The following is a 27,819-nucleotide window of genomic DNA, read 5'->3' on the forward strand; positions in this document are numbered from 1 at the left end:
GTATATATATATATATATATATATATATATATAGGATACGATTTGAAACTTGATGTGTTGTGCTGTAGGGCTTAATTAAGCCATAATATCTTACATCCTCATCCAAAAAAACACTTTCGTTATCAGAGTTACCGGGATATAATGATAAGTGTACGTTATGTTTTCGTTATCCCAATATCCGGATTGCAAGGATATTATTATTATTACTATTATTTAAATTTCTTGTGACCAGTACCTTTTTATTAAAAGTCAGTAAGAGTCAGTTTTCGCCTAGAAAAAGCACCGATTTATGTAGAAAAATTGAGAAAAATCGACCAAAAATTGAGGTGGAAAACATGAAAAAATGTCACCATTCTAATTTTTGACACATTTAGTATTAAAAAAAATAAAAATAATAATAATAAAAATAATAATAATAATAACATGCTTCTGGTTATCCTTTCATACTAAGTGTTATACGTGTGGCTTGAGTGTGTAACATGTTGTGCGTGTGTGCGTGCGTGTGTGTGTGTCAATATGCACTCAATTTTTTAATTCATATTTGCCTATGTGGGAAGAGACAATAGGACAATCATTATTATTACCATCATTATCTATCTTATAATTGAAAATATAAAATTTTATGCCAGTATGGATGGTGTATTTTATATAATCGTAATGTATAGTATTATTTGGATATTGTATTGTATATAATTGAAGATAGGACATTGTATTGTATATTGGCATACATTGTATTGTATGGGTTGCATTAAATAAATACAAAATAACATGACGTAAATGCAAGCATACAAGGAGCAACATTAAACTAGCAATTTAATTTTACACTCAGACTATTCATCTCTATAAGAATAGTCAGGCTAAAGAAACTTATTCATACATACGATTACGAAAGTGTGTGAATGATTGTGAAGCCAAGTACTCATTTTTAGACAGTCGAAAACATTCACACAGACTCACACACGCACGCACAGACAACACACATACAAACAAGCAAGTAGACAAACACTTATTTGCGTGTAAAGACTGCATTGTCTGGTACACATTTGCAAATGAATTTTGCCGGCAAAAATGCAATTCAAAGGAATTCTTACTACATATCAGTGACGAATTTCGTATGTTTGGCTTGACATTGTTTTAGAGTTTCAGTTGGAATGTCATTTATAGATCATTTTAGAACTAAAAAAACATTGATATGTTTTCTATATTATATATACTACTTAATGCCTACATTTTGTCTTTGCGCTTAATTGAGTAATAATTTTCAGTATTATAACAATATTTCATAATAACTGTTTATAATAATATTTAATAATTTTAAATAATAATTCATAATAACATTTCCTAAAAATATTCTATAATAATATTTCATAATAATTGTTTACAATAATGTTTAATAATAACATTTTAAAATAATATCTCACAGCAACATTTCCTAGCAATCTTCTATAATAATATTTCATAACAATAATACTTCCCCGTTAGCGGTAGCGAAGTCAACAGGCAGACGACGAACAACGGCGATACGGCGCTGCATTTGGCTGCCTACAGGAACTACCCATCCATCTCTCGACTCCTCCTAGAACATGGGGCCAGTCTTATGTTAGTCAACAAGCAGGATAGAACGCCTCTTGATGAGGCGTGCCTGAAGAACAATGTTGAGGTCATCCAGCTGCTTACCAAAAAATTAGGAAGTTTGTCCTGCGATTTTTTGCTGCCAATAGCCCGTTGCTTTAGTTTTTTTCTGGATTAGGCTTCTTTTATGAGTTTTTTTTCTTCTTTTTTTTTGTCTAGTTGTTTTGTCTATTTGTTTCAATTGTTTATCTTATTCTCGCTCTATCTCCCTTTCTTACTCGTCATAATAGAATTACAATCAATGTTTTGAATCATTCAAGTAAAATTAGTTACAGGTTATCTCAACCTAGATTTTTTCTAATTGTTTCAGATGCTTATCTCATTCTCTTTCTTGCTCTCTTTCTCTCCCTCTCTTCACAATTATGATTATAAATTTATTGATTAATTTATTCACGTAAAATAAATATTGCAACGAATACGTTTTAATTTGAAGGTGGCGTGACGTTGAGAGGCACGTGTTTATTAGAAGGTAAATATACAGAAATATTAACACATTGAATCACAATTACACATCCAGTGAAACATCAAAAAATTATTATCAATATAGACAAATCTCAAAAACGTTATACAAACCCGAAAACAGACAAATCCCATAACGCATTTCAAAACGAATCCCAAAACCTCAGACAAATCTCAAATCAAATCCCCAAACACCTGACAGGCTCATCAAAAAACAACAGATCCTTCTACAACAGTGACGACAGAATCGGTATCCAACCATTCGATATAGGCCCAGAACAAACACAATCGACCCTAAGCGAACTTCACCGGTATCAAGTATTCGACGATTACGAGACCACATCCCTAACCTCGTGTAGTTTTAACAATTTTACTCCATCTAGTCAGGGCAGAAGGAATTCGAAGAGTAGCAAACCTCTGAAAAATTTAACCCCATCAGAAAGAATAGCAGAGCTAGAGTCGTTGGTGGAAACGCTGACGGAAGATGTCACAAATAAAAATTTTTATATATCGTCTCTGAGACGAGAGAACGAGAATTTGAAGAAAAAACTAGGCTTGCATGATGATTTTAAATTGAATAAAAGTTGAAACTAAATAATTTTTCGCAAATTTTTCTTTCTAAATTATTTTTTATTCTATATAAAATGTTTATAAGATTAAATAGTCAACGTTGTGTAATTTGTGAAAGTTATTATCGTAGATGCAGCTGTCCTTCATCATGCAAACTGCAGAACATGACCAGTTAGCCGTTCAAGGTATAAATAAATTTATTTAAAATAGTGAAAAATGTAATAGAATTCATAAAAATAAACTTTGTTATTTTATTCACTCATTCACCAATCTGTCCATTCATTCATTCGTTCGTTCATTCATTCATTCAGCGGAAAAAATAAGGAGACGAATTTGACAGACTGTCCAAAAAAAATCTAGAAAGAAAATGAAATGAAATTTGAAATATAAGTAAAAAAAAACAACTAAACAATTAACAAACATCTACTCATAGACAGCACTCCAAATATTCTTCATTCAAGACACACACACACCACACACACACACACACACACACACACACACACACACACACATATATATATATATACATATATTTCAAGATTTATTGACTTTATTTCAATATCTCAGAATCACCAACAACACACATACACAACACATAGTCCATGCAAATACACGTTAATCATCAAAGCATGACCTAACTAAACACCGGCACGTGCTACACCGGGATGATCTCGCGTTCGAAGCCGGCCACTGCATTATCAACGCCAGGCACTTTAACCAAACACAAAGAAAACACACGCAGAAACAAACACAGTTACCTGAACCGTTTGTCGTAGAAATGAGTGATAATCTTAAAGAATATGATGGTAACCAGGCAGATAATTCCCATTATAATGTACGCTATGCCAGTGAAAAAATTTTTTGCTCCAACCCAAGATGACGTTGTCAGGAAGACTCTTTTGCTACCGTCGAATACTTTTGTTGGGTAATCTAGTGTGTGTGTATGTGCGTGTGTGTGTGCGCGCGTATACGTGTATATTTTGTTTTTTGTTCTTAACTATGCAACCCTCCATAAAATGCAAAGAACTGCTCACATTATCATTCTATACTTTCAGTTAGGCTTTCGTGCCACAAAGACTGTGATATCCCCCCACACAGCGTACGTACACTCCAAACATTCACACGACGCGCATACACATTTTGTATGCACGCGCGATCATACATACACGATATGATAATTTTTGAATTTCGGGCAGACGGTATTCGAACCAAACCACCACAATAACGGCACGAGACACGGCACTCCTACCAGCTGAGCTAACCTGCTGTTAGACAAAACTAACCGATAAAAAATCCCACAAAAATTTCCACGTACTATAATTAACAACCAGTGTATAGAGCCCGGCAGGCAATCCTTCATTAAACAAATCTCCGGACAATCGTTTGATGCGGCCGTAGAATTTTTTAAATGTAGGAAAGGCAGCCGTCCTCATCCAGACGATTAGGGGTTCGTTCTGGTAGCCATTGTTTTTCGAGTTGTTGGGATCCAGGGATGTAACTGGTTGGGTCCAAAAAGCAGGCTTTGTAGTGTCTTTCCAAGCTGAATTATTTCAGATGGTAATAATAATTACTACTACTACTACTACTTCTACAGCAACAACAACTACTACTACTACTATTAAGAGTGCTTGCTGCTGCGGCTACTATTACTACCCACTAACGTTTATGGACCTAATGAAGGCAAGCATTAACAATTGAAACATCTACAATGATAGTAATAAAAAAATAATAACATCAATAATGACATTAATCATAATAATAACAATAAGTAAATAACAGCAATGACAATAGCAATGGAGTTTCTAAAACAAATAAGAAAAACCTCACAAAACGCGTACATTTGGGATTTTTATATTTATACTTCCTATCTGTATCCCAAGCAATGTTATCTCTCATAATGGGAATTTGCATGGGATCTCCAAGATCCGGATGGTACAGCAGTTGAAACGTGTCTACAGGATTGTTATGATGAACTATGATTACAATTACTAACTGCCATAAAATTAATTTTGAAAAATAATTGAAAGGTTGAAATTACAAAAAGATAAAGTACAGTTAAGGTCATAGATGCTTTAGCTCATAGATGCTTAAGCTTTATATGAAAATGTTTATTACAATTAAATCAATCGACAATATATAACTGAATAATTAGAAAATTAAATTAGCCGAGTTATTCAATAATTTAATTCAAATAACAATACGCCAATAATAATGATAGCTGAGTAAAAAAATCAGCTATATAACATTGCAAAGTATATAATCTTTAACAAACGTTTAAAAGTTTATTTTTAATGAGAATTGGTGTTTATTTATTAATAAAAAATGAGTTTTTTGATAAAAATTTGTTTTTATTTTTACTAACAAAGGAATTTTTAATAAAAATGTGTTTTGTTTTCTACCGAAAAATGAATTTTTAATGAAAATTAGTTTAGCTCTACCATTAAACATACTGTTGGCAATTGCACCGCAAGGAGCATAGATCTTGTGAGTCTTGGGATCTTTCACGAATGGGCTACATGATTCTTTGTCGGGGTTTTTGCCAACCAACTGCATTGGGTCGTAGGATTTGATGTACTTTCGATGGTTTTGGTAGAAGTTTGTCAGCACGTAGTACATGAACACACTTCCCTGATAATTATTTTTTCATGTCATTTAATTTTAATGTCACAGGGTAAATTAAAACAGAACATGTATAATCATTAACATTAACACAGATAATATTAAATTAAAAGTATTAGCTTAATTTATTAAATTGTTAAATAACTAAGATTTAAAATACAGTAACCCACCCTGAATTGATATGGCAACTCAAACTGAACAGAACACACACAGCCTGTAGAAACACCCCCAGAAAACATTTTATCACAAGCCGACAAATTAGATGATAACTCCGAATTAAATATGCACTTCTTGCTATCTGAATAAAAAATCTCCATTTCATTAATTTGATAATTGTAATAAACTAGAACGGCCCCAATAGGGATGTACAGAGAAGCCATGAAGAGGAAGAGTAGTGACAAGGAACCACATGTTAGTGTAGGTTTCCAGGCAGATAGTTTCTGCTGCTTCATGTGCCTGACTGCTCCTTTTTAAGTTTAATTTAATTTTAAAAATTATTTGTCCAAAAAACCGTACTGAACACCACACACAGAAATTCTTGTGAAAAACAAGTACTTGTGAAAGTTCAATTTCAAGTAACCAGTAACGATATCAAGAAAAATCACAAAAAATTATTAAAATTTTTTAATTTACAAATGTTAAAGTACTCATTAAACTAATTTATTACCTTGAAATACCATTTCACGAAAGTGAAATTTCAATTCGAAATTTCAAATTTCCCAGAAATTTAAAAATGTAAACAATTACGTCAACGATAAACTCGAACCAAAGAAATTACATAACAAATTCTCATCAAAAGGACTCTGTAATTTTTGACATGGGTTGTAAAATTATGAAAAATATAAACCATTGAAGTATTTTTTTTAAAAGAAAACAAAAATATAAACCATCATTTCGAAACTAAAACTTATAATGTCAAAAATTGTTAACGTATAAAATTGTTGTTGTATTGAAGAAAGTTCTAAACTCTAAAATAAAACAATCGTTCAAAAATTATAAACCGGTATATTGAAAAATTGTACTATATAAACTGTAATGTGTGAATGTTATAAACGTATCTCAAAAAAGTTATCAAATTGACTTGATTTCATTAAAAATCTGATGGTATCAGTTATCTTGGTATTTCGATATATTCACTATCACAGTCGTCATCTGGAGAAGTTTAGATTCAAAATTTTATTTTATTAAAAAAATGATACTAATTTGCATATCGGCAACTTATTAGTAGTAAATAAAATTAGGCCTTGATAATCAAAAAAATAAGTAAAACATTTTTTGGATAACCTTTGTCATCGCTACGACCTCTAGATCTAGTCGATCCGGCTCCTGAAAATTTGAAGAATTCCATCGTTATCTCACTCATCCTTTATTATATTTTAATAATAAATATTGGTATAGATACAAAAGTGGATGGCGAGATAATGTACCTAATATGGTTAAGTTGCCTGGAACTGCTGTTGAAAAGTGACACACACACCACACACACACACACACACACACACCACACACACACACACAAACACACATACATACACACACACACACACGCGTGTATTAACAGTACCTCTCATTCCAGTAGCTTCTAACTTGTATTCATTTCCACGTCCGACTTCAGTCTGACGTTTCCTTGAAAGTTCGTTGATGCCAGATGGGTCATTAGATCCTCCTTGCTGGACCTGGTAGTACTGATTTGATGTGTTGTTGTATCTGCTGGCCGACGCACGCACATGATTATCACCATCGGATTGACTTACTTCTTGGCCTTTAGTCTGGTTTGGAGTTGTTTGTGTAAGTTATTTGAGAGATAAACCAGCTTTAATTTTATTTATTGCCATTTTATTATTAATTATAACGTAATTATTATTATTTTATTATTATGTAATGTCGTTTTTATATTCTTATTTATTCAGCTGTTAATTTATGATTTAGTTAAAAGGAACGTTTAAAAGGTGACACGAAATGTCGTAAACACGTTTGGCTGGTTGATTTATGCAGTCGCCAGCTTCCTCTATTTAGTTAGTTCAGTTCGCCGTGGAGTGCTGGTTTTTCTTCTTAAAATTAGTCTAACTGTCTGAGTTATTAGGAAAATCAAACTTTGATAATTTTGAAACAGTTTTGCTCGTATTTCTTGCTTATATGGAGATTTTTTTTTTAAAACGATTAATAATAATCCGATTATTTATAGTTAAACATGATTCAACAAGATTAAATCTTTAACTACAGGTGAAAGTTCATAATAAAATCATAATAACCTCATATAACAATCACACAAATCACGTATCTGACAAATATTTTAGTGAGCTATAGCTCATTTTAGTGGAAAAACTGTAAAATTAAGCGTAGAAATAGTAAAATTGACAACGATTACCACACTACAACCAAAATATGGTCAACAAAACACAAAAGAATATGAAGAACGTGACAAAATTCTCGATTGCAAACACCCAAACTAACTTCGTTTCTCTTGGCGAGCGCTTGAGACTTGATGACGTTGTTGACCCTGGAGTATATGTCGTCGGAAGCCTCACTCTCAAACACAAATGTACCCTCCCCCGTCACGCACGATCTGTTTTGGAAATTCGATTTCGTTTGTTTTTGTGTTATTTCAGCTTTTTTTTAAACTATTTGAAATACAAATGTTGGAAAATATTTCACTGAGAATTAATTAAATACAAGAGAAAAAGCGATGAATAGAACACTGAAACTTTCAAATTGCAAATGCGTTAAAACGTCAAATAAACACAATCCTAAAATATTATCAGCCAAGTTAAAAAAACTTTTAATCCCAAAATATCCGGAAAGAAAAATCCCAAACCTGCCAGCTTCAATAGTGAACATGTTCCTCTCCACTCCATACTTCCTTAACTTGTTAATAGGCCAGAATACAATTTCCTGATCCCTGTGGTTAAGTAGACGGATTTCCGTATCCGTGATCTCCATGGTACATTCGCCGTGGGTCGGCAGTTTCGGGTGCTTTGTCAGGTAGACGTTGAATGAGTCTGGTGAATAAATATTTACGCATACTGATACACACACAAACAAACAAACAAAAACACACATAAACAAACAAATAAACACATAGACACAACACAAAAACGCACACATATGTGAGATTAAAAAAGAGATAATGATAATATACGACCTCTGTTAATAAGGGCTCCTTGTATTTCACCCTGGATCATTTTCAACCAGTTTTCGCATTCTAATTCTGTTTGCGTGAGTTTCGTTGAAACAAAAATTGAAATGATAATTCAAATCCTTAACGTCTTACTATCAAAGATAGTAAGACGTTAAGGATTAACGTCTTACTACACCATTATCACAGCAATCATATAAATAAAAATATCTTCCAACTCATATTATCATATTAAAATTATTCTTAAAAAAAAGCGAACTAATTACCAATTTTAAAAAAGAATTTCACACAAATTTATTTACCAGAATCAACGGAAAACTGAACCGACTGCATGCAATCGACGGTTATATGAATGGCGCATTTCTTCTCGAAATCCGGGAGCCTGTAGATGTTCTCGACCTTGGACAGATCAATCATACGATACTTTCCGGAACTCAGTGATGCCACCTCGTCCGAATACTTCTCCAATCTGACTGGTCCCCTTCTGGAGTGCATTTTCAGTACCAACCATCTTTTTTTCCATATCTATGATGGTGGGTGTTTTGTGACGTAATATTGAATGTTTTCGGTGTTTTGGGATATTGGGTGATGAGAAATTTGGATAATTTTGGATAGATTTGGATATTTTGGATAGATTTGGATAACGTTGAATAAATTAGGATGAATTTGAATAAATTTGGATACAATTGGATGAAGTCAAGTTAAATAGATTAATTTATAACGTTGTACAAATACGTCTGAAACTAACGCCCAAGTTTTTAGATTGAAATTTTACGTATCCCTGCTTTACTATGTCAGACATTGGCTGGCCGCAGATTTTTGAAATGTTTCAAAGTTTTATCTTAAAAAAATAAAATAATATTCAATTGTATAATAATACTAATACAATACTTTTTTTTATCAAATAATATATGGTATATTATGTTCGTTTTGAATAAAGTTTGGAATAACTAAACAGCGGAGCTAAGAGCGTAAATTTACAAATATATATATATATATATATATATATATATATATATATATATATATATATATATATATATATACAAACACACACTCACACAAACACAAACAAATACATATATAGAATCTTTAAAACATTTCCCCTTATTTTAACATATAAACTATTTATAACGACTTCACCATCTTCTTCCATAGTACAATATGTAAGTACACATACGTATGTCCCGATGTAATAGGGACATACGTATGTCATTTGAAAACTAACGTTTTGCCCAATTTGTGCTCGTAATTTAAGTTTTTAAGAGTTTTTAAGAGTATTGAAATTTCAATCTAGGAAGTAAAATTTATCATAATTGCATACACACACATACTTGCTGACATACACATATATACGAACACATTCACACACATATGTGTATATATATATGCTATATGTATTTATAGTACATTATAGATATATATATATATTGATATGTTAACCACTTTATCTGCTTGTTACTCTATTGTACAGCTGTTGTTAGGCAAATACGGTAATAATAATAAGAATAATAGTTAGAATAATATTTATTTTTTATTATTAGTATTATTATTATTTATGTAATAATTCTATTTTGTTAATCATTTTATCATCGGCATATCCTGGTTTTATACGTTTTTGTTTTAATTTTTCAATTTAATATAAAAAATTAACAATATGATGTTAGTAGTTGAAAAATATGATGATGATGATGATGGCGACTGTTGTGTTAATTATGATAATGATGATGCTGACGACGACGACGATGATGATAATGATAGTGATGATAATAATGATGACGATGATGATGACGACGGTGATGGTGATGTAAAGGCGAATACAAAAATGGTCCGATAGTTATTTTGCAGTTCAAAACAATTACGCTATATATATATATATATATATATATATATATATAGACAGATAGAGAGAAAGAGATAGAAAGAAAGAAAGCAAAAAAGAAAAAAGAGAGAAAGAGAGATAGAGTGAAACAGGAAGAAAAAGGATAAGAAAATAAACTTGAATCATAACTTCAAGATTGATGGGATGAATAGTATTCTTATAAACTAAACTGTTAAGTTATTTAAAGGTCCCATCCCCATCATTTATTCCTTCTCTCTCTCTATCTCTCTCTCTCTCTATCTCTCTCTCTCTCTCTCTCTCTGTCTTTTTTCTTTTTCTCTCTGTCTCTTTCTTTCCTTCTCTCTTTTCCTTTTTTGTCTTTACCCTTCTATTCGTTTTTGTTTTCTTTCTTTCAGAACGTTTTCCTTTTTTTTTAAATTTTATTTAAAAAATTTTTTTCGGAAACTGTAGCTAATATTTTATCGAAATCGAAAACAAATATAATAAATAATGAAATCTCTATTAACATTATTATTATCATCGCTATTTTTGGTGAAAAGATTTCTAAGGGACCCAGTCATGTTGTTGTAGGCCTCGGATTCGAAAACCTGTGTAGTGCTAATATGCACACTATGCGTGTGTGTGTGTGTATGTGTGTGTTGTGTGTGTTGTGGTTTAGATATTTTTGAAATTCAGCTAAAGAGAATTATTCAAGATAAAATGTAGTAAATATCGAATGAGCGAGCTAGCAATCATCAAATCATCAAATTAAGTAAGAAATTTAATTTATTGCACAGTCAAACACGTACATGTTTGATAACTTTGGCCTAATTTTCGATAAAATTGAATTTAATTGATGGCGGTTGTTAGTCGAAATTTTAAAAATAAATTAATGAAATATAACAATACAGGTAGGTAACGTTTTAAAATGACACACATACACACACACAAATACACACACACACATTTACAAGCGACATATTCAGCGTGTATACACGAGTGTATGTGTTTTTATATTTGCAATTGTGTGTGTACGTGTATGATTCGAATTAAATTTTATTTGTTTATTTCTCATTTTGTAATATTTCTGATTTGTTTATTTAGTTTTTGGAATAACAACAACACGTACCAACTTGATCTAAAGATAAAAAGGAAGAACGCGTTCAAAAGATTTAATGTCACTAAATTTAAAGGTCTTACGAAACAAAAATGTTATTCAAACGAACGAGCAATAAGGTGCTAAGTCCGTCTGATGTGTGTGTGTCTGTGTGGTTTGTGTTTGTGTTTGTTTGTTTGTATGTGTGCGTGTGTGTGCGTGTGGTGTGCGTGTACTGGTGTATATAAGAGCAAAATGTGATTCGTGAGTTCGTCTTGTGAAAATTAATTTGGCCTCGGCGAAAAATAAAGTTAACGTTACCATATTATGTTTCAAGGGATAAATTTAATTATTTCTTAAAAAGTAATTTATATTATTATTATCTAATAACTTGTCATAATTTTATAATTATTTATTTTATTTAATAAAAAATTGTTCAATACCCTTATAGAAAAGGTCTGAAAGATGCCTGCCAACAAAACCATCTCAACCATCCCGACGAACGAACGTCTGCCAGATTCTAAAAATGGCCTCGAAACCGACAACATTTTGAAAGAAAAGTGTACAAAGCCATCAACTGCAGATAATGATGACGGTGATAGGAAAGTGACAGATGAGGACTTCTCTTTTAGACCTTTCCCTCATTTCGCCACGATGGCTATTCACGAGGGACAAAGCCCTGAACAGTGGAAATGTGGAAGTGTGGTTCCCATCATCTCCCTATCATCCACCTACCAACTTGATCATGCTAGTACCGCACCTGAGGTAAGTAGATGTTGATATATATTTAGAAAACATGTGTCTATGGTTTTTTGGGTGGCCCAATAGTGTAATTGATGGTTAAGGTACTTGGCTCTGCTGTTGCTGGGGCCAGTTTTGAATGTGGAGTGTTGTAGTTGCTGACATAGTTATTGTTACTTTTGAGAATATTTTATAAAATAAACACGATCAAGATATTTTAATTTTGTCTTGATCTCATAAAATAGCTAAATTTTAAAAATTCTCGCACCTCAAAATATCAGGGCAAATATTTCTACTCTAGGATCGGCAACCCAACGAGAACTGTGGCCGAACGGTGTGTGGCTGCTCTTGAAAACGCCAAATATTGTTAGATTTTGACAAAATTATGTTCAATTTCAAAGGTTAAAGGCCATCCACGTCATTCATTGCACTCTTCATTGATTCTGTGTAATTAACAACAAACGAACATCGTGTATGAATACATCACATACATAGCTAGTGATAGGATGGGATCTGTTTGTCTTAATCGAATCGAACCCGGACACTGCATGCACTGCTACAGAGCAGCAGGCGACCTTAACCACTAGACTATCACGCCGCCAAATTTTAAAAATATCACATAAATATAAAAAAAACTAATTTAATGACCATAAAACGTAATAACTTATTGAAAAATAAAACCAAAACTTATAAGCGTACCATCACTTATGCATCTACCAGGCTTACTTCAAAGCTTAATATTATAAATTAGGAAAACATTAATAAATTTTTATTCATTTATGTTAATAATTTAAAAATAACTTTTCGTCAGTTGTTTATTATCACAAAAGGCCTAAGTATAAGGGAGCCTGAGGAGGTGTAGGGTTATTAGGCCCCCACCATGAAAAAAATTATTTTTGAAAATTTTCCTATCCATATTTGTTTCATCAAACCTGTGGAGTTTTCCACATACAAATGACTACATAATCCGAAAATGTTAATTTTGAAATGGTAGATATAGATAGATTTAATGGAAATTCCCCTCTAAAATTTTATTTGGTGAGGTTATCTCTTCGGGAGCGGTTCGGCCGCCATGGTGGCCATGTGTCACGTGCTCAAGTCAGGTGATCACATAATCTGCATGGATGACGTATACGGAGGTTGGCATTTATTATTTTTGGTTACCATATTCTTATTTAATGTTTTTGGTTATTTTATTCTTTTTCATGGTTTTTGGTTTCGGTGGGTTTTGTGGTTTACGTTTTGTTGGTTTTAAGGCTGAACATTGTAATCTTCGTGTCGATCGCAATGGCCATTATCATCATCCAAACATTATCATTATCGTCATCACATCATCATCATCATCATCATCATCACAACAACTTCCTCATCAATGTAACAGCATCATCGTCATCGTCATCTCAACAATAACAACATCATCACAACAAAAACAACAACATCATCATCATCGTAACAACATCATCATCATCACTTCATCATCATCATAACAACCACATCATCATCATCACCACACAAGGTACCGTAAATTACATGAAGAACATAATAACGGAGAGCAATGTTGAAGCAACATTTGTTGACGCCACTGACATCAATAACATTAAGAGCGCCATAAAGCCAAACACCAAGGTTGAAACTATTTCTAATTTATTAATCATAAATAATTATTTGTCATTAATTAACATAATTTATTATTAATTATCATAATAATTCGTTTTCATTTTAAAGTTACTCTCAACATCTTCACTTCAACCAATCCAATTGATTTGGGCCTTATAATTTGTAGCAGTTCGTCTGTATTATAACAATCAGAGGCGTTTTTGTACGGTTGTCATTGCGATATATTAATTATAATATAATATAATTTAACATAAGTAATTATAATAATAATAATAATTATAACATAATATAATTTAACATATAATTATAACAATATTAATGTTTTAAGATGCTGTGGCTGGAAACGCCGACAAACCCGACGTTGAAGGTGGTGGACATTGAAGCGGCTTCAGCAGTGGCCCACCAGCAGCCAGGTGTCATCGTCGTCGTCGATAACACCTTCATGTCTTCATACTTCCAGGTGGGTCGTAGTATTTATAATGTTAGTATATAGGCAGTGTCAATGAAGGATCTTGAAAACTTTAGTGGGGAAGCCCAAATTTTGAAATTTTTTCAAACGTTAACCGGGAAAGAACTTTTGGGCCCCTCTCGGCCCTTTCTTAGATTTGCCACTGGACTGTAGTGGTGTAGTGGTTTTAATGCCTGGTTCTCTGTTGTTGTTGTTGTTGTTGTTGTTGTAAGGAGACTGGGTTTGAATCCCCGCCGGTCACGTACGGTGTGTCTGCTCGCTGTTGATACCTCGGATGAATACTTGAGAGAATAATTATATATAATAATAATAGTTATTGTTGTTGTTATTGTTATTCTTATTGCTATCAAGGCAATGTTAATGTTAGAGTTTGTTTCATCATCTTCTTTTTAATTTATACCCTCGTTGTGGTTGTCATCATTCTCTTTTTGAAAACCCTTCTATTCAGCGTATCAATTATTTTGAAATTGTTTTTATTTTAGTTATAATAATAATAATAATATTATTATTATTATTATTATTATTTTGTTAAATTTGTTTTTATTGCCATTTTTATTACAACTCCTAATATTTATCCGCCTTTTGTTTTAGTCTTGTTAAAATTAAAATTTTCGAAAGTGTAACTGGTTAAAGTGCGAGAATGATAAACATCTACACGTCTGTGGTTTCACTATCTCTCTCTCTCTCTCTCTCTTTCTTTCTCTCTCTTTTTCTCTCTCTTTCTCTCTCTCTCTCTTTCTTTATATATAAATAATATATTATTATCAATATTATTATTAATTATTACAAATACAAATGTTGTGGCCGCAGAGACCGCTAGAGCTAGGCGCCGATGTTTCCTTGCAGTCACTAACTAAATATATGAACGGTCGGTATATTGCTTTAGATCGATCAATTCTACTAACTAATTAATTTAATTAATTATTTAATTATATTTGTTGACTTATTGTAGTTTTATTTTTATTATTTATGATTGTAATTATTGGAAATTATTTCTCCTATAATTAAATTTTTATTTGAAAATTATTCGGACAGGCCACACGGATGTTGTTATGGGTTCTGTTTCTGTAAACGATGATGAACTTGGGAAAAAGTTGAAATTTCTGCAAGCATGTTAGCACATTTCCTCTCTCTCTCTTTCTTTTCTCTCTTTCTCTCTCTCTCTCTTTCTCTAATTTTCACATCAAACCATAGTTTTCTGATAGAATTTACAACAGATATTTTCACACAAAGATATTTTTACGTGGCACTGTGTTTGTTATTTGTCTTTAAAAGTTAAAGTTAATCGGGATCTCTAGCAGATCACAGTTTACATAAGTATTGTATAAATATGTTAGGCCACATTATCATAAAAAATGCTATACATAGATTACTTATAACACCACACACACACACACACACACACACACACACACACACACACACACACACACACACACACATTTAGACACAAACACACACATACACACACAAATAGCACTGGGTGTCATTCCATCCCCATTCGATTGCTACCTATTGAATCGGGGCTTGAAGACGTTGGCACTCCGCATGAGGCAGCACATGAAGAATGGACTGCAGGTGGCTAGGTATCTGCAGGGTAATCCTAGAGTTGAGAAGGTCATCCACCCTGGTCAGTGGTTCTTTCCTGATATTTTTTTTTCATTTCAATATTTTTTAACTTTCTGAAATGATAAATATGATTATTTAGTTGAGATCATGTTGAATAAAGGTACTTGGTGTAATGATTTCAACGTTTGTATTTAGCATAGTATGGCGACATCGATATTCACGTATCTTAATTTTTATCTTTCGGGCTTAATCATTTGTTTTATAGATCCGGGAGATATCAAATAAGATATAGATAACACCAAGATCGCCATTTTTTTAAATTTTAATGAGAATTTTTCGCTTTTTCAAACATCTTTGATGCAGGGTTACCTGACCATCCGAACTACGACGTTTCGATGAAGCAGTGCAGAGGATTCAGTGGTATGGTCTCCTTCTACATCAGGGGTGGAATGTCTGAAACGCAAAAGTTCTTCAGCTACTTGAAGGTTACTTTTTCAGTTTTCTGTATGCAGTTCTGATAAAGACCAAACTTGAAAATTAATGTCGCAAGGAAGACTATTTCTCAACTTTTAACCGCACAAATTCTTGGTTTTATTTGATTAAAATGTTTAGAATTGTGTAAAAATTAGTGGAAGCATTAGCACGAGTATGTATATTTGAAGCCTTTAAACCTTTTGTATTTTAAAAAGCTCTTCAAACTAGCTGTCAGCCTTGGTGGATACGAGAGCCTCGCTGAATTACCGTTAGTTGAAATTTTTTCGAAAATGTGTTTTTCGATATTTTTCATGATCGTAATATAATATGATTCATTTATTTCATTTTATTTATAATAATATAATCAAAAAAATGACTGGACATTTTGGGTAAAACTTTTCCAAGTTAATATCCCGGATATTCCTAACAACAAACTTTCTCACAATTGCCCAAAAAATTTGACAGGGCGACAATGACGCACACGGCTCTGACGGAAGAGGAGAGATTGAGATTGGGCATGACGGATAACTTCATCCGCCTTTCTATCGGACTGGAGGATGTTGAGGATTTGATTGAGGATTTGTCGCAAGCTCTGGAAAAAGCAGTCGTTGGAAAATGTTAACTTTTCCCCCAAATTAGTATCGGAAAATGTAATCAATACCGAAATTACTTTGATCAATCAAAAATTAAACACAAGGAAAAGTAATTGATGGCGGAGGTAGAAGTATAAATTTTCACTTTGCTGATTGAAATGTAAAAAAGATTTAAGCTTTGTTGCGTGTTTATTAATTAAATCGTTCATTCGTTTATTCATTCGTTCGTTCATTCGTTCGTTCGTTCGTTCGTTTGTTTGTCCATTCATTCATTCATTCATCTTTTTTTTCACAACTATTTTAAAATTAACTGAAATAATTTCACTATAGAATTGTTTTCATAACTTGCAATATAAGTTTGGCACCAAACATTTATCAATGAGTTTGCACGTACAGTGTAACATCATGACTTCCCTGCCATATTTAAACAGTTGGTATCTGGTAAAATGAAAAAAATTTCAAGAATAACATCCAAAAGTATAATTTCAATCAATACACAACAAGGCAACCTTTAAAAAATAACAAATATAAATAAATATAATAATAATAAATAATAAATAAAATGAATAAAAATAAATATCGCCATAATGAAACAATTGTAACTGACGGAAATTTGAAGGGCACTTTCAATATCTCCAATAAGGTCATCCACATTCTCCAAGCCAATGGACATTCGTATCAGGTTGTCAGTTATCCCTAATTTTATTCGATCTTCGCTAGATAAACTGGCGTGTGTCATACAAGCTCTGGTGGAACAAATTAAAAAAAAATAAATTCATCAAATATTATTTCGCTATTTAGACGTTCAAATGAAAATAAAATTTGTAGTTTAAAAAGTAGCTGTACCGTATTTATGAACTTTTTTGAACCGGTTTTTCATAGACTGGTTTCCCTTAAAAGACAATGCCTTATATGCTAACCCAGGGATGGGCAAACATTTGCTGTGAGGGCCGCATTGAGAACTATTTTACCTTTGAAGGGCCGCATATGTATTTAAATAGCAAATTTTTTCGACCCAGAAAAAAATTCTTTTAAGATTTGTGGCCCCCTTTTTTGGTCATAATGCCATGACGACCTTTCTTTGGCGCAGTTTACCCACCCCTTTGCTAACAGATTAGCCAATGCGTTATTGTTGATGTATCAATGGGTGACATCATTAAGGTGATTGATGTCATTCTGTTTGACGTTGATGGGTTGATCACACTTGTATCAGTTTAAACACACACAAAATGATTTGACAGAAGACGACAATTTGGAATTTTACAAAAGTATGTTTTAAAAATACTTACGGTAACTCGGCTAAACTCTCAAAACTGCCCAAACTTTCAGCTATTGAGAAATGCTTGGTAGAGGAATATAAAAAATTAATCAATTTATTCATCAATTATAAAAAAAATCATTAGAAAACATATTAAAAATGTATTTTTTTTACGTGAAAAACATCCAAATTTACTAAAGGGTGTATTTGTCGTAAAATTTTATTAAAAAATTGCCGTAAAATTGATTAAAATATTGATTTGTCGTAAAAAAACTTATGAAACTGTCTTGAAGCAACTTTAAAATAACAATTTCTTGCGGAATGCCCATACTTTGAGATTTTTTAAGAAGGCGCGAGCCTCAGCTTCCCCTCCCTTGATATAGAGGGACAACATCCCACTGTAACCTTTGCACTGCTTCTTGGCTATCTCGTGCTGTGGGTGGCTAGAGAGCCCTGGAAAATTGAAACGAAACCAAACGAAACGATACAAAACGAAACGATACAAAATTTTATTTTGCAACAAAAATTTTAATAGAACTAATGGCAAAGGTCTGAGCAGCGTAAAATTTGGAAAATTTATCCAGTTTGATGAAAATCGACTCAATACCAACTAAACTATTTACTTATTTAAGACGAACAAACAACAATCGTGAAAGATTTTGCAATGATGAATACAAACCTGGATGTAACACTTTCTCAACCCTGGGATTTGTTTCGAGGTACCTGGCGATCTGAAGGCCATTTTGCATGTGCCCCTTCATGCGCAGGGCCAGGGTCTTCAGACCTCTGTTCAACAGAAAACAATCGAAGGGAGAAGGTACTGCCCCCAGAGCTTCAGTGGGCAACACAAACCAACATTTTAAAATGGTTTTATAAAAGGTTTTGCTCTCATAGAAACATTTTCAACTATACACATACACTTTTTTATATATAAATATACATTATATACACACTCTATTGAAAATGGTATATGTTACAGACTCTTAAATAAATTTTTATTTTATAGTAAAACGGGGGGGGGGGTTGAAAAACCATCAACCCCCCTTTCTGGACCACCCGTCGTCTACTGACCATTTTGAAGAAATTTAATTTTGGTGGCAATTTCTTCGTTGTTCGTCGACAGAGAGCCCATCAACACGTCAGAATGACCTGACCACGTGGGGGAATAAATTACCGAAATTATCATTTATATAATTAAAATTATAAAAATATTATTAATTATTATTTATATTTACAACTATAACGGATAAAAGTATTATTAATTATTATTTATATTTATTTACAATTATAACGGCAAGTTACCATTCATATACTTCGTGAGAGATTGCATGGAAACATCGGCGCCAAGATCCAGCGGCCTCTGTCGGAAATGACAAAAAAACGTATTAGTTTCTTAATTATCGCGGTGGCGTAGTGGTTAAGATGCCTGGCGCTAAAGCTGTAGCGACTGGATTCAAACTCAAAGAGATACCCACCTACCGCGTGCAATGTGTGATGGTTTGACCGACTCACACGCGTTGTTACTGATACTACCAAAAAATACGAAAAAAATTTGTAAAATACAACGAAAAACACTAAACAGCATACAACAGCCATAAAAAAAACAACTGGCCCAACGAATCTACTCAAACCTGAAAGTAGGAAGACATGAAAGTGTTGTCGACGACGACGATGACGTCATCTTGATGTTGCCGGACCAACTTGACTACCTCATCAATATCTACCACCTTCATCATCGGGTTCGTTGGCGTCTCCAGCCAAACAATCTAAAAATAATTGATTGTTGTTGTTGCTGTTGTTGTCGTCGTTTTTGTTGTTGTTGTCGTTGTTGACCAGTGTGATGATTGTAATTGTTAAAATGTCTGACTCTGACATCATCATCGAGAAATGCTAGTAAGAAAATAATGAAAAATTAATATTATACGATAAAAATTGTACTCCATTGGACGTCTGTCTACAATAAGAATGCAGTTTTTAATTTAATTTAGTTTAGTTTTCAATTTATTAAATTTGTAAATTAGGCTTGCGGTTCAAAAATTTTCTCCAAAATTAACATCGGACAACTTTTGTGTTGGATCTGAGAGCTTTCAACACGTTAGCCGCATCTGTCGCATCCACAAATGTAGTTTCAATCTTCATGTTGATTAGGACGCGATTTAAATATCTATTCGTTCCTATGGGATCAAATGGTAACGAAATGGAATGAAAACGAAACGAAATGGAATGAAAACGAAACGAAATGGAATGAAAACGAAACGAAACGAAAACGAACCGAAATGATATGTACTGGAAATGGAATGAAATAATGTTTGCAATACTTTATTATGTCTGTATTAATGTATGACATTGCCTTACTTCTCGTTCCTTTTAATGGTGTAATTCAGATACGCTCAGTTGAATGATTTTAATTTTCGAGACGAATTTTTTCGTTTTTGCTCAAATTTTTTGCTTGTTATTGCCCCCAACCGCCAGAGACTTCTCATTCACACAAAACTTGGTCATTTTGTAATGAAAATCATCATTAATGTTATCTCTAATTTTTTTATTATCATCATTATTAACGTCATAATTTTATTTATCGTCATAATTTCACTCATTGTCAACCTTCCTTCAATTATTATCGTAATCCTTCACTTATTATCATAATAATTTCTCTTTCATAAAAAGAATAATTATTTTATTCGACCCACCCCCGTATACGTCATCAACGCAGATCACGTGATCCCCACTGGACAAGGTGTGGAACATGGTCACTGTGGCAGCCATGCCACTGGAAAATAAGAAACCTAGATGTGTGAATGCGTGTGTACGTGTTTGTGTGTGTATGTATGTATGTGTGTTTGTGTATGTGTGTGTGTGTATGTTTGTTTTTGTGTGTGAGTGTATGTGATGTTTTGTGTGTGTGTGTGTGAGAGTGTATGTGTGTGTTAGTGTGTGAGTTAGTGTGTGTGTGTGTATATGCCTGAGTTAAATGAGATTTATTAATATATGAATTAAGTCATGTGGTTTGGGAGTGTATATATGTATTTGTATGTGTGCGTGTGTTTATTGAGTGTTCATTAATTCATTAATTCATTCTTCCATTCACTTACTATGTTTGCAGTTTTCGACGGCAGCTAAACATGCTTCAGCAGCTTTTCTGGTCGGGTTGCCAGTTCTTGAGTAGGAAAATCCCATCTTTACGTCAAAGAAATGCAAATAAATAATTATGCATAATTAATTACAACTTTATTATAATTATTTTCTTTCTGTTGAATTTTTAAAGATACCAACAGCAGCATACTAATAAGCGTGAATCCACGCGTTACTGTACTAACTCCATCAGCTCCAGCCATTCCAGGTTCATCTTGTTGGAATGTTGTAGAGAGAGATATTGGGGGGACGACGGCCCTACTGTGCCATTGTTTGGGGTCTTGTCCGGAGTGAATGGCCAGGGTAGAAAAATTCGGGAATGTGTCCGTGCTGTTGTTGTTGTTGCGGTTGCTGCTGCTGCTACAGCAGCTGCTGACGCTGTTGTAGTCGCCACAGCGTGAAGAGTTATCTTCGAGTTTCTCCATCATTCGTTTAGTTTATTAATTACAATTTCTAAATTATGAATTCAAGGGTAGTCAGTTTTTTGTGTAAATTTTAAATGTTTAAATAGTATTAAAACTGTGAACTTTATAGCTAAAAACTAACAGAGGACCAAAATTTGTGGTTATTGAGTACCTATATATAGACGCGCGCATTAAATTTAGTTGCATAAACCACACACACACACACCCACGTACTGTATAAACATACACTCACGCACACAAACAAACATACACAACACACATACACACATTCACATACACACAAAATGAAATCGTCTTCATTACATAAAAAATTAAATACAGATGACTAGGTTCAAAGGAATACTATAACGTTTGTTACATGATTTATGGCGTTTATCAAACAAGGGTATCAAAGATCATCCATATATATGTATACATATATATATTTAGAAAGAGAAAGAAAGAGAGAGACAGAGAGAGACAGAGAGAGACAGAGAGAGAGAGAGAGAGAGAGGAAGAGAGAGAGAGAGAGAGAGAGAGAGAGAGAGAGAGAGAGAGAGAGAAAGATGTTTATATTTATATTTATGTTTGAATGAAAAAAACGTCAGCATATTTGTTTTGTCTTAAATTAATTTTAAAAGTTGTAAAATGAAATAAGTGCTATTTTGTTCATGGTAATATTCAATCAATCAATCAATCAATCAAACAATCAATCAATCAATCAATCGGTCGGTCGGTCGGTCTGTCGGTCGGTCGGTCGGTCGGTCGGTCGGTCGGTCAGTCAGTCAGTCAGTCAATCAATCAATCAACCAACCACCACCAACCAACCAACTAACCAACCAACCAACCAATCAATCAATCAAACATATTTATATAGTGCGTTTCATCGAACCCTAGTGATCTCAAACCACATAGAAAAACACTTCAAAAAACCAAATAGATAAACTGTATAATTATACAGCAAACATGGCACATTAATTATTCCAACAGTATACATTGGGATTAAATTTCCCATGTTAATTTTTGATCATATGATTTTATTTCATTTACCATTTATTAAAAAAAAACCATCGCGTTATCAGTATGCTTAGTGTCTATACTGTATGTATGTGCATTTGTATTATATATATATATATATATATATATATATATATAGAATGGTGTAATGGGTAAGGCACATGGCACTGGTGTAGCAGTGGCAGGTTTCGACAGCAAATATATCTCTACCTATCATGTTGTTTCATAATTATCATATGTTCATGCTTGCTATGATAATAATAATAATAAACGATAGTAATTATTATTATTATTACTATAGTGATAATAACAATAATAAAATTTTTTCATTAAATAAATTCATTTTTTTTAAAACATAAAGATTGTTTTCGGATTGTTTTTCAGACCAGTACTTCTCAATTTCTCACGATCGGAACCTGCGTGTGATAAATGTTGAAACGTGTTGACAATGCATATAGAACACAGTTTAACATAGAAAGAAACAACTACTTACTTATGCAAGGCAATACAAACATAAATAATATAACACACACATACCTGCAAACACACTCACACAAAAATAGACACACACACACAAACAAACACACACAAACGAACGGCCTTCAAAAGATCTTTATCCAAATAACACACACATACCAACAAACAAACACACACACATACCAACAAACAAACAAACACACACTCATACACACACACAAACACAAACGAACGGCTTTCATAAGAGCTTCATCTAAATCTTCAATGAGGTCTTCAACGTCTTCCAGTCCAACTGACAGCCTAATCATACTATCCGTGATTCCCAACTTCATCCTATCTTCAACGGATACGGATGCATGCGTCATAAGAGCCCTGGATGATTTGTAGGTGTGAAACTGTTAAATTGCTCCCCAATAAAATAATAATGAATACTTTTATTAGTACTTAGGTGTTTACTAGAGCATGTGCACTGATCCAAACATTTGTACACGCATATTCACTTGTACATATGTTCTTATTCGTACACATAAACACGTGTATTTATTACGTATTAGTAGGTGTGTTCATAAAAGTACATATTAAGTACATATGTACTAATAATTTCACATGATAAGTAATAAGTAATAAGTAGTACTAAGTACATACACACTGTTAATTGCAAACGAACTAATAGCAAGTACACAAGCACTGACAAGTACACATGTACTTACGGATGTTCTGCTAAACTTTCATACCCTCCAAGACTTTCTGCTAACGAAAAAACCTGTCCATAAAGAAATACAATTTCGGAAATAATTTTAAATGTTTTTTTACTAATAAAGTACACTATAGCTATCATAACGTGGAATGTATGCCGCATTGTTGTTCACTGCACCTATGCATTTGTGTGAGTGAGCTCTATGGTTTTGAGATTTTAATTCCATACCTCTCTGACGCTACTAGCAGCAGTAGTAGTAGAAGAAGCAGCAGTAGCAGCGACAGCAGCAGTAGTAGTAGTGGTAATAGCAGCAGTAGTGATAACAGTAATATTAATAGTATTATTGTTGTAATTGATTTCAAATAATTTAAATTAATTGGTCAAGATATAAAATAATGTATAAGAACCTTGAGACTTTTAAGAAATAGGCAAGCTTCTTCGCGACCGCCCTTGATGCTGAACGTGATCATGCCGCTGTAACCTTTGCACTGTTTCTTGGCAATGGCGTGTTGTGGGTGGCTTGGCAGGCCTGGTTGGTTTAAAACGTGGAAAAGATGGGCATCTCAGTACTTTCCAATCTCATTTTGTATTTTACTGGTTTGAAGGAACGCGCGCGTGTCTGGACCAAGAAAAGATAAAAACTGAAATGAAAATAACACGGAGGTCGGCATTTTTTCAGGATTCAGGTGACATCTATATTTCAATTTCTATCTTTCCGATCCAGACATTTTGACATTCAAAAAGCAGGATGAAAAAATAACCAACTTTCTCAACTCTGATATATTGACAAAACCCAAAGTTGATTTTTTGTAGAACTAAAAATTAACGAAAAACGAATTGATTTTAGGAGAAATCATGTGTGCACATTACATACCAGGATGTATAACTTTTTCAACTCTTGGGTTGTCCTGTAGGTACCTAGCCACCTGCAGCCCATTCTTCATATGCTGCCTCATACGCAGTGCCAACGTCTTCAAGCCCCTGTTTAACATGTAGCAATCAAATGGAGAGGGCACCGCCCCGAGAGCTGTTTGTTGAAAAAGTTAAGTTGTGCGTGCATGTGTGTGTGTGTGTGCTGTGTGTGTGTGTGCGTGTGTGTGTTGTGTGTGTGTGTGTGTGTACAGACTATTTTGAAGAAATTTCAGTTTTTCAGCCAATTCATCATTGTTCGTCGTCAGTGATCCCATCAGAACATCTGAATGTCCTGTGTACGTGGATGAGTTTGTTTGCTGCATGTTTGTTTGTGTGTGTGTGTATGTGCTTTGAGTTTTTTTCATAGTTATATTAATATAGAATTAAATGTTTGGCTAAATAAATGAAAGATATGCAAGCGTATGCATGAAATCAGGTCAAAATCGGCAAAATACAAAGCTGGAAATGGATTTGAAGTGAACTGACCATTCATGTATTTGGTCAGAGATTGGAAAGAAACGTCTGCTCCTAAGTCAAGCGGTCTCTAGCGATGAACAAAATAAAACATTAAATTTTTATTTTCGAATTGCTAAAACATAAATAAACATTTAACAAATTCTTTCCTAACTATACCAAAGAGATAACACAAAACCAACACAAACATGTAAAAATAAGTAGGAATCACAAAGCACATGCAGTAGACAAAGATCTCCTTGCAAAGTAACATCTTACAATTTACCCCTTACGCAATCAGAACGCCTATTTAACAAAAATTAAAATATCACAACCCACCTGGAAGTATGAAGACATGAAGGTATTATCGACGACGACGATGACACCTGGCTGCTGGTGGGCCACTGCTGAAGCCGCTTCAATGTCCACCACCTTCAACGTCGGGTTTGTCGGCGTTTCCAACCACAACATCTTAAAACATTAAATCGTTTGTAGAATTCTGAGAATCAAAATGCGATAGTATATGAATTTAAAAATGAAAATAAATCAAACAGACGGAGAATAAGATCATGATCGTGATCATCTTTATCTTTCTCCTATTACTCATAATCATCACCGCCGTCATCATCATCGTCATCATCACCACCATCGTCATCCTCTTCACCATCTTCATCACCATCACCACCATCGTCATCATCTTCCCCATCTTCATCATCATCGTCATCGTCATCATCACCACCATCGTCATCATCTTCCCCATCTTCATCATTATCATCGTCTTCATCATCATTACCATCAATCACCTTGGTGTTAGGTTTGAGTGCTTGCTTAACGTTCGCCGGTTCAGTGGCGTCGACGAATGTCGCCTCGATGTCCATTGTTACTAAGACCTTGTTAATGTACCTATTGGTACCTTAAAAATTATAAAAGTATTATTATTTTATTATAATTATATTGTACTGTTTGGTATTGTGTTGTATTAAATCGAAAATGATTTTAACAATACTAATGATGACGAATTTGGAAAAAAAACAAACAAAAAAAAAACTCAAACGCACCCCCGTAGACGTCATCCATGCATATCACGTGATCACCACCTTTCAGTAAGTGGAATATGTTGACTGTAGCAGCGAGCCCACTGGCGTATAAGAAACCTTGGGTGTGAGGTGGTGGGAAAAGTTGGTTGCCGCGAGTTAATTTGGTTGCAGGGTGGTGTAATTTGGTTGCAGGGTGGTGTAATTTGGTTGCAAAGTAATATAATTTGGTTGCAGAGTGGTGTAATTTGGTTGCAAAGTAATATAATTTGGTTGCAGGATGGTGCTGTTCGGTTGCATGATAGTAGAAATTGGTTGCAGGGTGTTCGAAATTGATTGCAGGGTGTTCGAAATTGGTTGCAGGGTGTTCGAAATTAGTTGTAGGAAGGTCGAAATTGGTTGCATTTTGAAATTAATATAGAATTATGGTGAAATTATTATAAAATTATGTTAAAATTAGGATGAAATTACGATAAACAAATTTCTCTTACAATGTTTTCCATTCTCGATTGCTGCCACACATGTCTCGGCAACTTTCCTCGTCGGATTGCCAGCACGTACATACTCAAATTTCTGTCGTTTGAAATTATTCCATCATTCCATCATTCAGTTACTCCAAATTGCAATTTTGGTTTTTATTAAGTAACTTCTTTCATAAAAACATCTACCACATCAGCGTAATTTTTACTTTGTTATATTTTTTACAGTTTTCGCGTAATTTTCATGTTATATTGAATATAATTTCAAATTATTTTCATCATCCAGAGCGTTTGCTTCTAAAGCACGTTACAACTTCAGCAACAAAAACGCAACAAAATTTGTAAAGAAATTTCTAAAAAAAAAAATCATAATTCTGATGAATTATGAACGTATAAATTCAAAAATAAACTGAGACATCTCCCAAAAAAAAACTGACTCCCTCGGCCCCTGGTTCCTCAGCTTGGAAGGTGGTAGATAGGGAGATGAGGGGCACCACAGCCCTGCAGTTCCACTGTTTCGGGTTTTGTCCGGCGTGTATGACCGTCGTGGCAAAGTGGGGGAAGGTCCCAAAAGGATCATCGTCGGCGCATGAACATTTTTTGACCAAGTCCAGACCATGGTGATCTTTGTTGTTGATGATTTTTGTGTACGTGTCTGCTGTCTGCGTCTCTTTTGTGGCGGGAGCTGTTGTGTGGTCGGTTGCTGTGTGATCGGTGTGGCTGCGGTGGTTGTTGCAGTTTCTGCTAGCACAACTTTTGTCGTCTTTGGTTTCCGTTTGACAGGACATGCTGACTTGTGAAATGAAAAAAAATGTTTAATTTCAAAATGTAAAATGATAATTTGATGAATTTTAAAAAAAATTTTAGTAAAAAAATGAAATTTATATCGTATTTCAATTGAATAATAGCTAATTTAAGCGTTGAAACCCACTACAAATTTAGAACACGCATTAAAAACTTACTTCTAAAATAATGAGAAGTACTTCAGTACAATGAACGAATGAATGAATTAATAAATAAATAAACTATAAAACAACTTTTGTTTAAACTAATGAATGAATTAATGAATGAATGAATGAATGAATGCAATAGTCAGCAAACGTACGAACGAACAACCGAACGAACGAATGAACTTTTCAAACTATTTTCAAATTTT

The 27,819-nt window shown here is 33.6% G+C and overlaps 6 protein-coding genes across 6 annotated transcripts in view; 2 read left to right on the top strand and 4 right to left on the bottom strand.

Annotated features, from left to right (window-relative positions):
• Nucleotides 1-2,679, top strand: part of HELRODRAFT_191529 (hypothetical protein) — a gene marked incomplete at its 3' end in the record, with an annotated part of 5,786 nt that extends 3,107 nt beyond the window's left edge. Inside the window, exons 3-6 of the mRNA XM_009018655.1 lie at nt 233-326; nt 830-915; nt 1,483-1,691; nt 2,150-2,679. Coding sequence (XP_009016903.1) covers nt 233-326; nt 830-915; nt 1,483-1,691; nt 2,150-2,679 — 919 coding nt within the window. The remainder of the gene's footprint in view (nt 1-232; nt 327-829; nt 916-1,482; nt 1,692-2,149) is intronic.
• A 739-nt stretch (nt 2,680-3,418) lies between these two features.
• On the bottom strand, nt 3,419-5,735 carry HELRODRAFT_156910 (hypothetical protein; the record flags this gene model as incomplete). Its single annotated transcript, XM_009018656.1, has 5 exons — nt 3,419-3,594; nt 3,980-4,204; nt 4,503-4,616; nt 5,103-5,292; nt 5,454-5,735. 5 exons carry the CDS (start codon nt 5,733-5,735, stop codon nt 3,419-3,421), a joined length of 987 nt encoding a protein of 328 aa, XP_009016904.1.
• Nucleotides 5,736-7,647: 1,912 nt separating this feature from the next.
• On the bottom strand, nt 7,648-9,221 carry HELRODRAFT_78097 (hypothetical protein; the record flags this gene model as incomplete). Its single annotated transcript, XM_009018657.1, has 5 exons — nt 7,648-7,849; nt 8,099-8,306; nt 8,426-8,491; nt 8,722-8,944; nt 9,168-9,221. The coding sequence occupies 5 exons, from the start codon at nt 9,219-9,221 to the stop codon at nt 7,648-7,650; spliced, it is 753 nt and encodes a 250-aa protein (XP_009016905.1).
• A 2,770-nt stretch (nt 9,222-11,991) lies between these two features.
• HELRODRAFT_156911 (hypothetical protein) lies at nt 11,992-16,829 on the top strand (the record flags this gene model as incomplete). Its single annotated transcript, XM_009018658.1, has 11 exons — nt 11,992-12,102; nt 12,360-12,444; nt 13,122-13,237; nt 13,615-13,704; nt 14,024-14,155; nt 14,975-15,032; nt 15,200-15,277; nt 15,642-15,794; nt 16,097-16,218; nt 16,423-16,475; nt 16,673-16,829. 11 exons carry the CDS (start codon nt 11,992-11,994, stop codon nt 16,827-16,829), a joined length of 1,155 nt encoding a protein of 384 aa, XP_009016906.1.
• A 141-nt stretch (nt 16,830-16,970) lies between these two features.
• HELRODRAFT_185538 (hypothetical protein) lies at nt 16,971-21,737 on the bottom strand. Its single transcript, XM_009018659.1, has 12 exons — nt 21,376-21,737; nt 21,151-21,235; nt 20,749-20,844; nt 20,123-20,232; nt 19,690-19,824; nt 19,361-19,418; nt 19,130-19,207; nt 18,738-18,890; nt 18,390-18,511; nt 18,090-18,142; nt 17,408-17,546; nt 16,971-17,238 (listed from the first exon to the last, which is right to left on the bottom strand). Exons 1-12 carry the CDS (start codon nt 21,616-21,618, stop codon nt 17,224-17,226), a joined length of 1,287 nt encoding a protein of 428 aa, XP_009016907.1. The 5' UTR covers nt 21,619-21,737; the 3' UTR covers nt 16,971-17,223.
• Nucleotides 21,738-22,204: 467 nt separating this feature from the next.
• On the bottom strand, nt 22,205-27,457 carry HELRODRAFT_111430 (hypothetical protein). Its single transcript, XM_009018660.1, has 12 exons — nt 27,101-27,457; nt 26,676-26,757; nt 26,209-26,304; nt 25,954-26,063; nt 25,490-25,621; nt 25,184-25,241; nt 24,913-24,989; nt 24,660-24,813; nt 24,193-24,314; nt 23,799-23,851; nt 23,322-23,460; nt 22,205-23,027 (listed from the first exon to the last, which is right to left on the bottom strand). The coding sequence occupies exons 1-12, from the start codon at nt 27,449-27,451 to the stop codon at nt 23,007-23,009; spliced, it is 1,395 nt and encodes a 464-aa protein (XP_009016908.1). The 5' UTR covers nt 27,452-27,457; the 3' UTR covers nt 22,205-23,006.
• Nucleotides 27,458-27,819: the final 362 nt, after the last annotated feature.

The sequence above is a fragment of the Helobdella robusta genome (genome assembly GCF_000326865.2).
Source record: "Helobdella robusta unplaced genomic scaffold HELROscaffold_22, whole genome shotgun sequence".
NCBI classification, from domain to species: Eukaryota; Metazoa; Annelida; class Clitellata; order Rhynchobdellida; family Glossiphoniidae; genus Helobdella; species Helobdella robusta.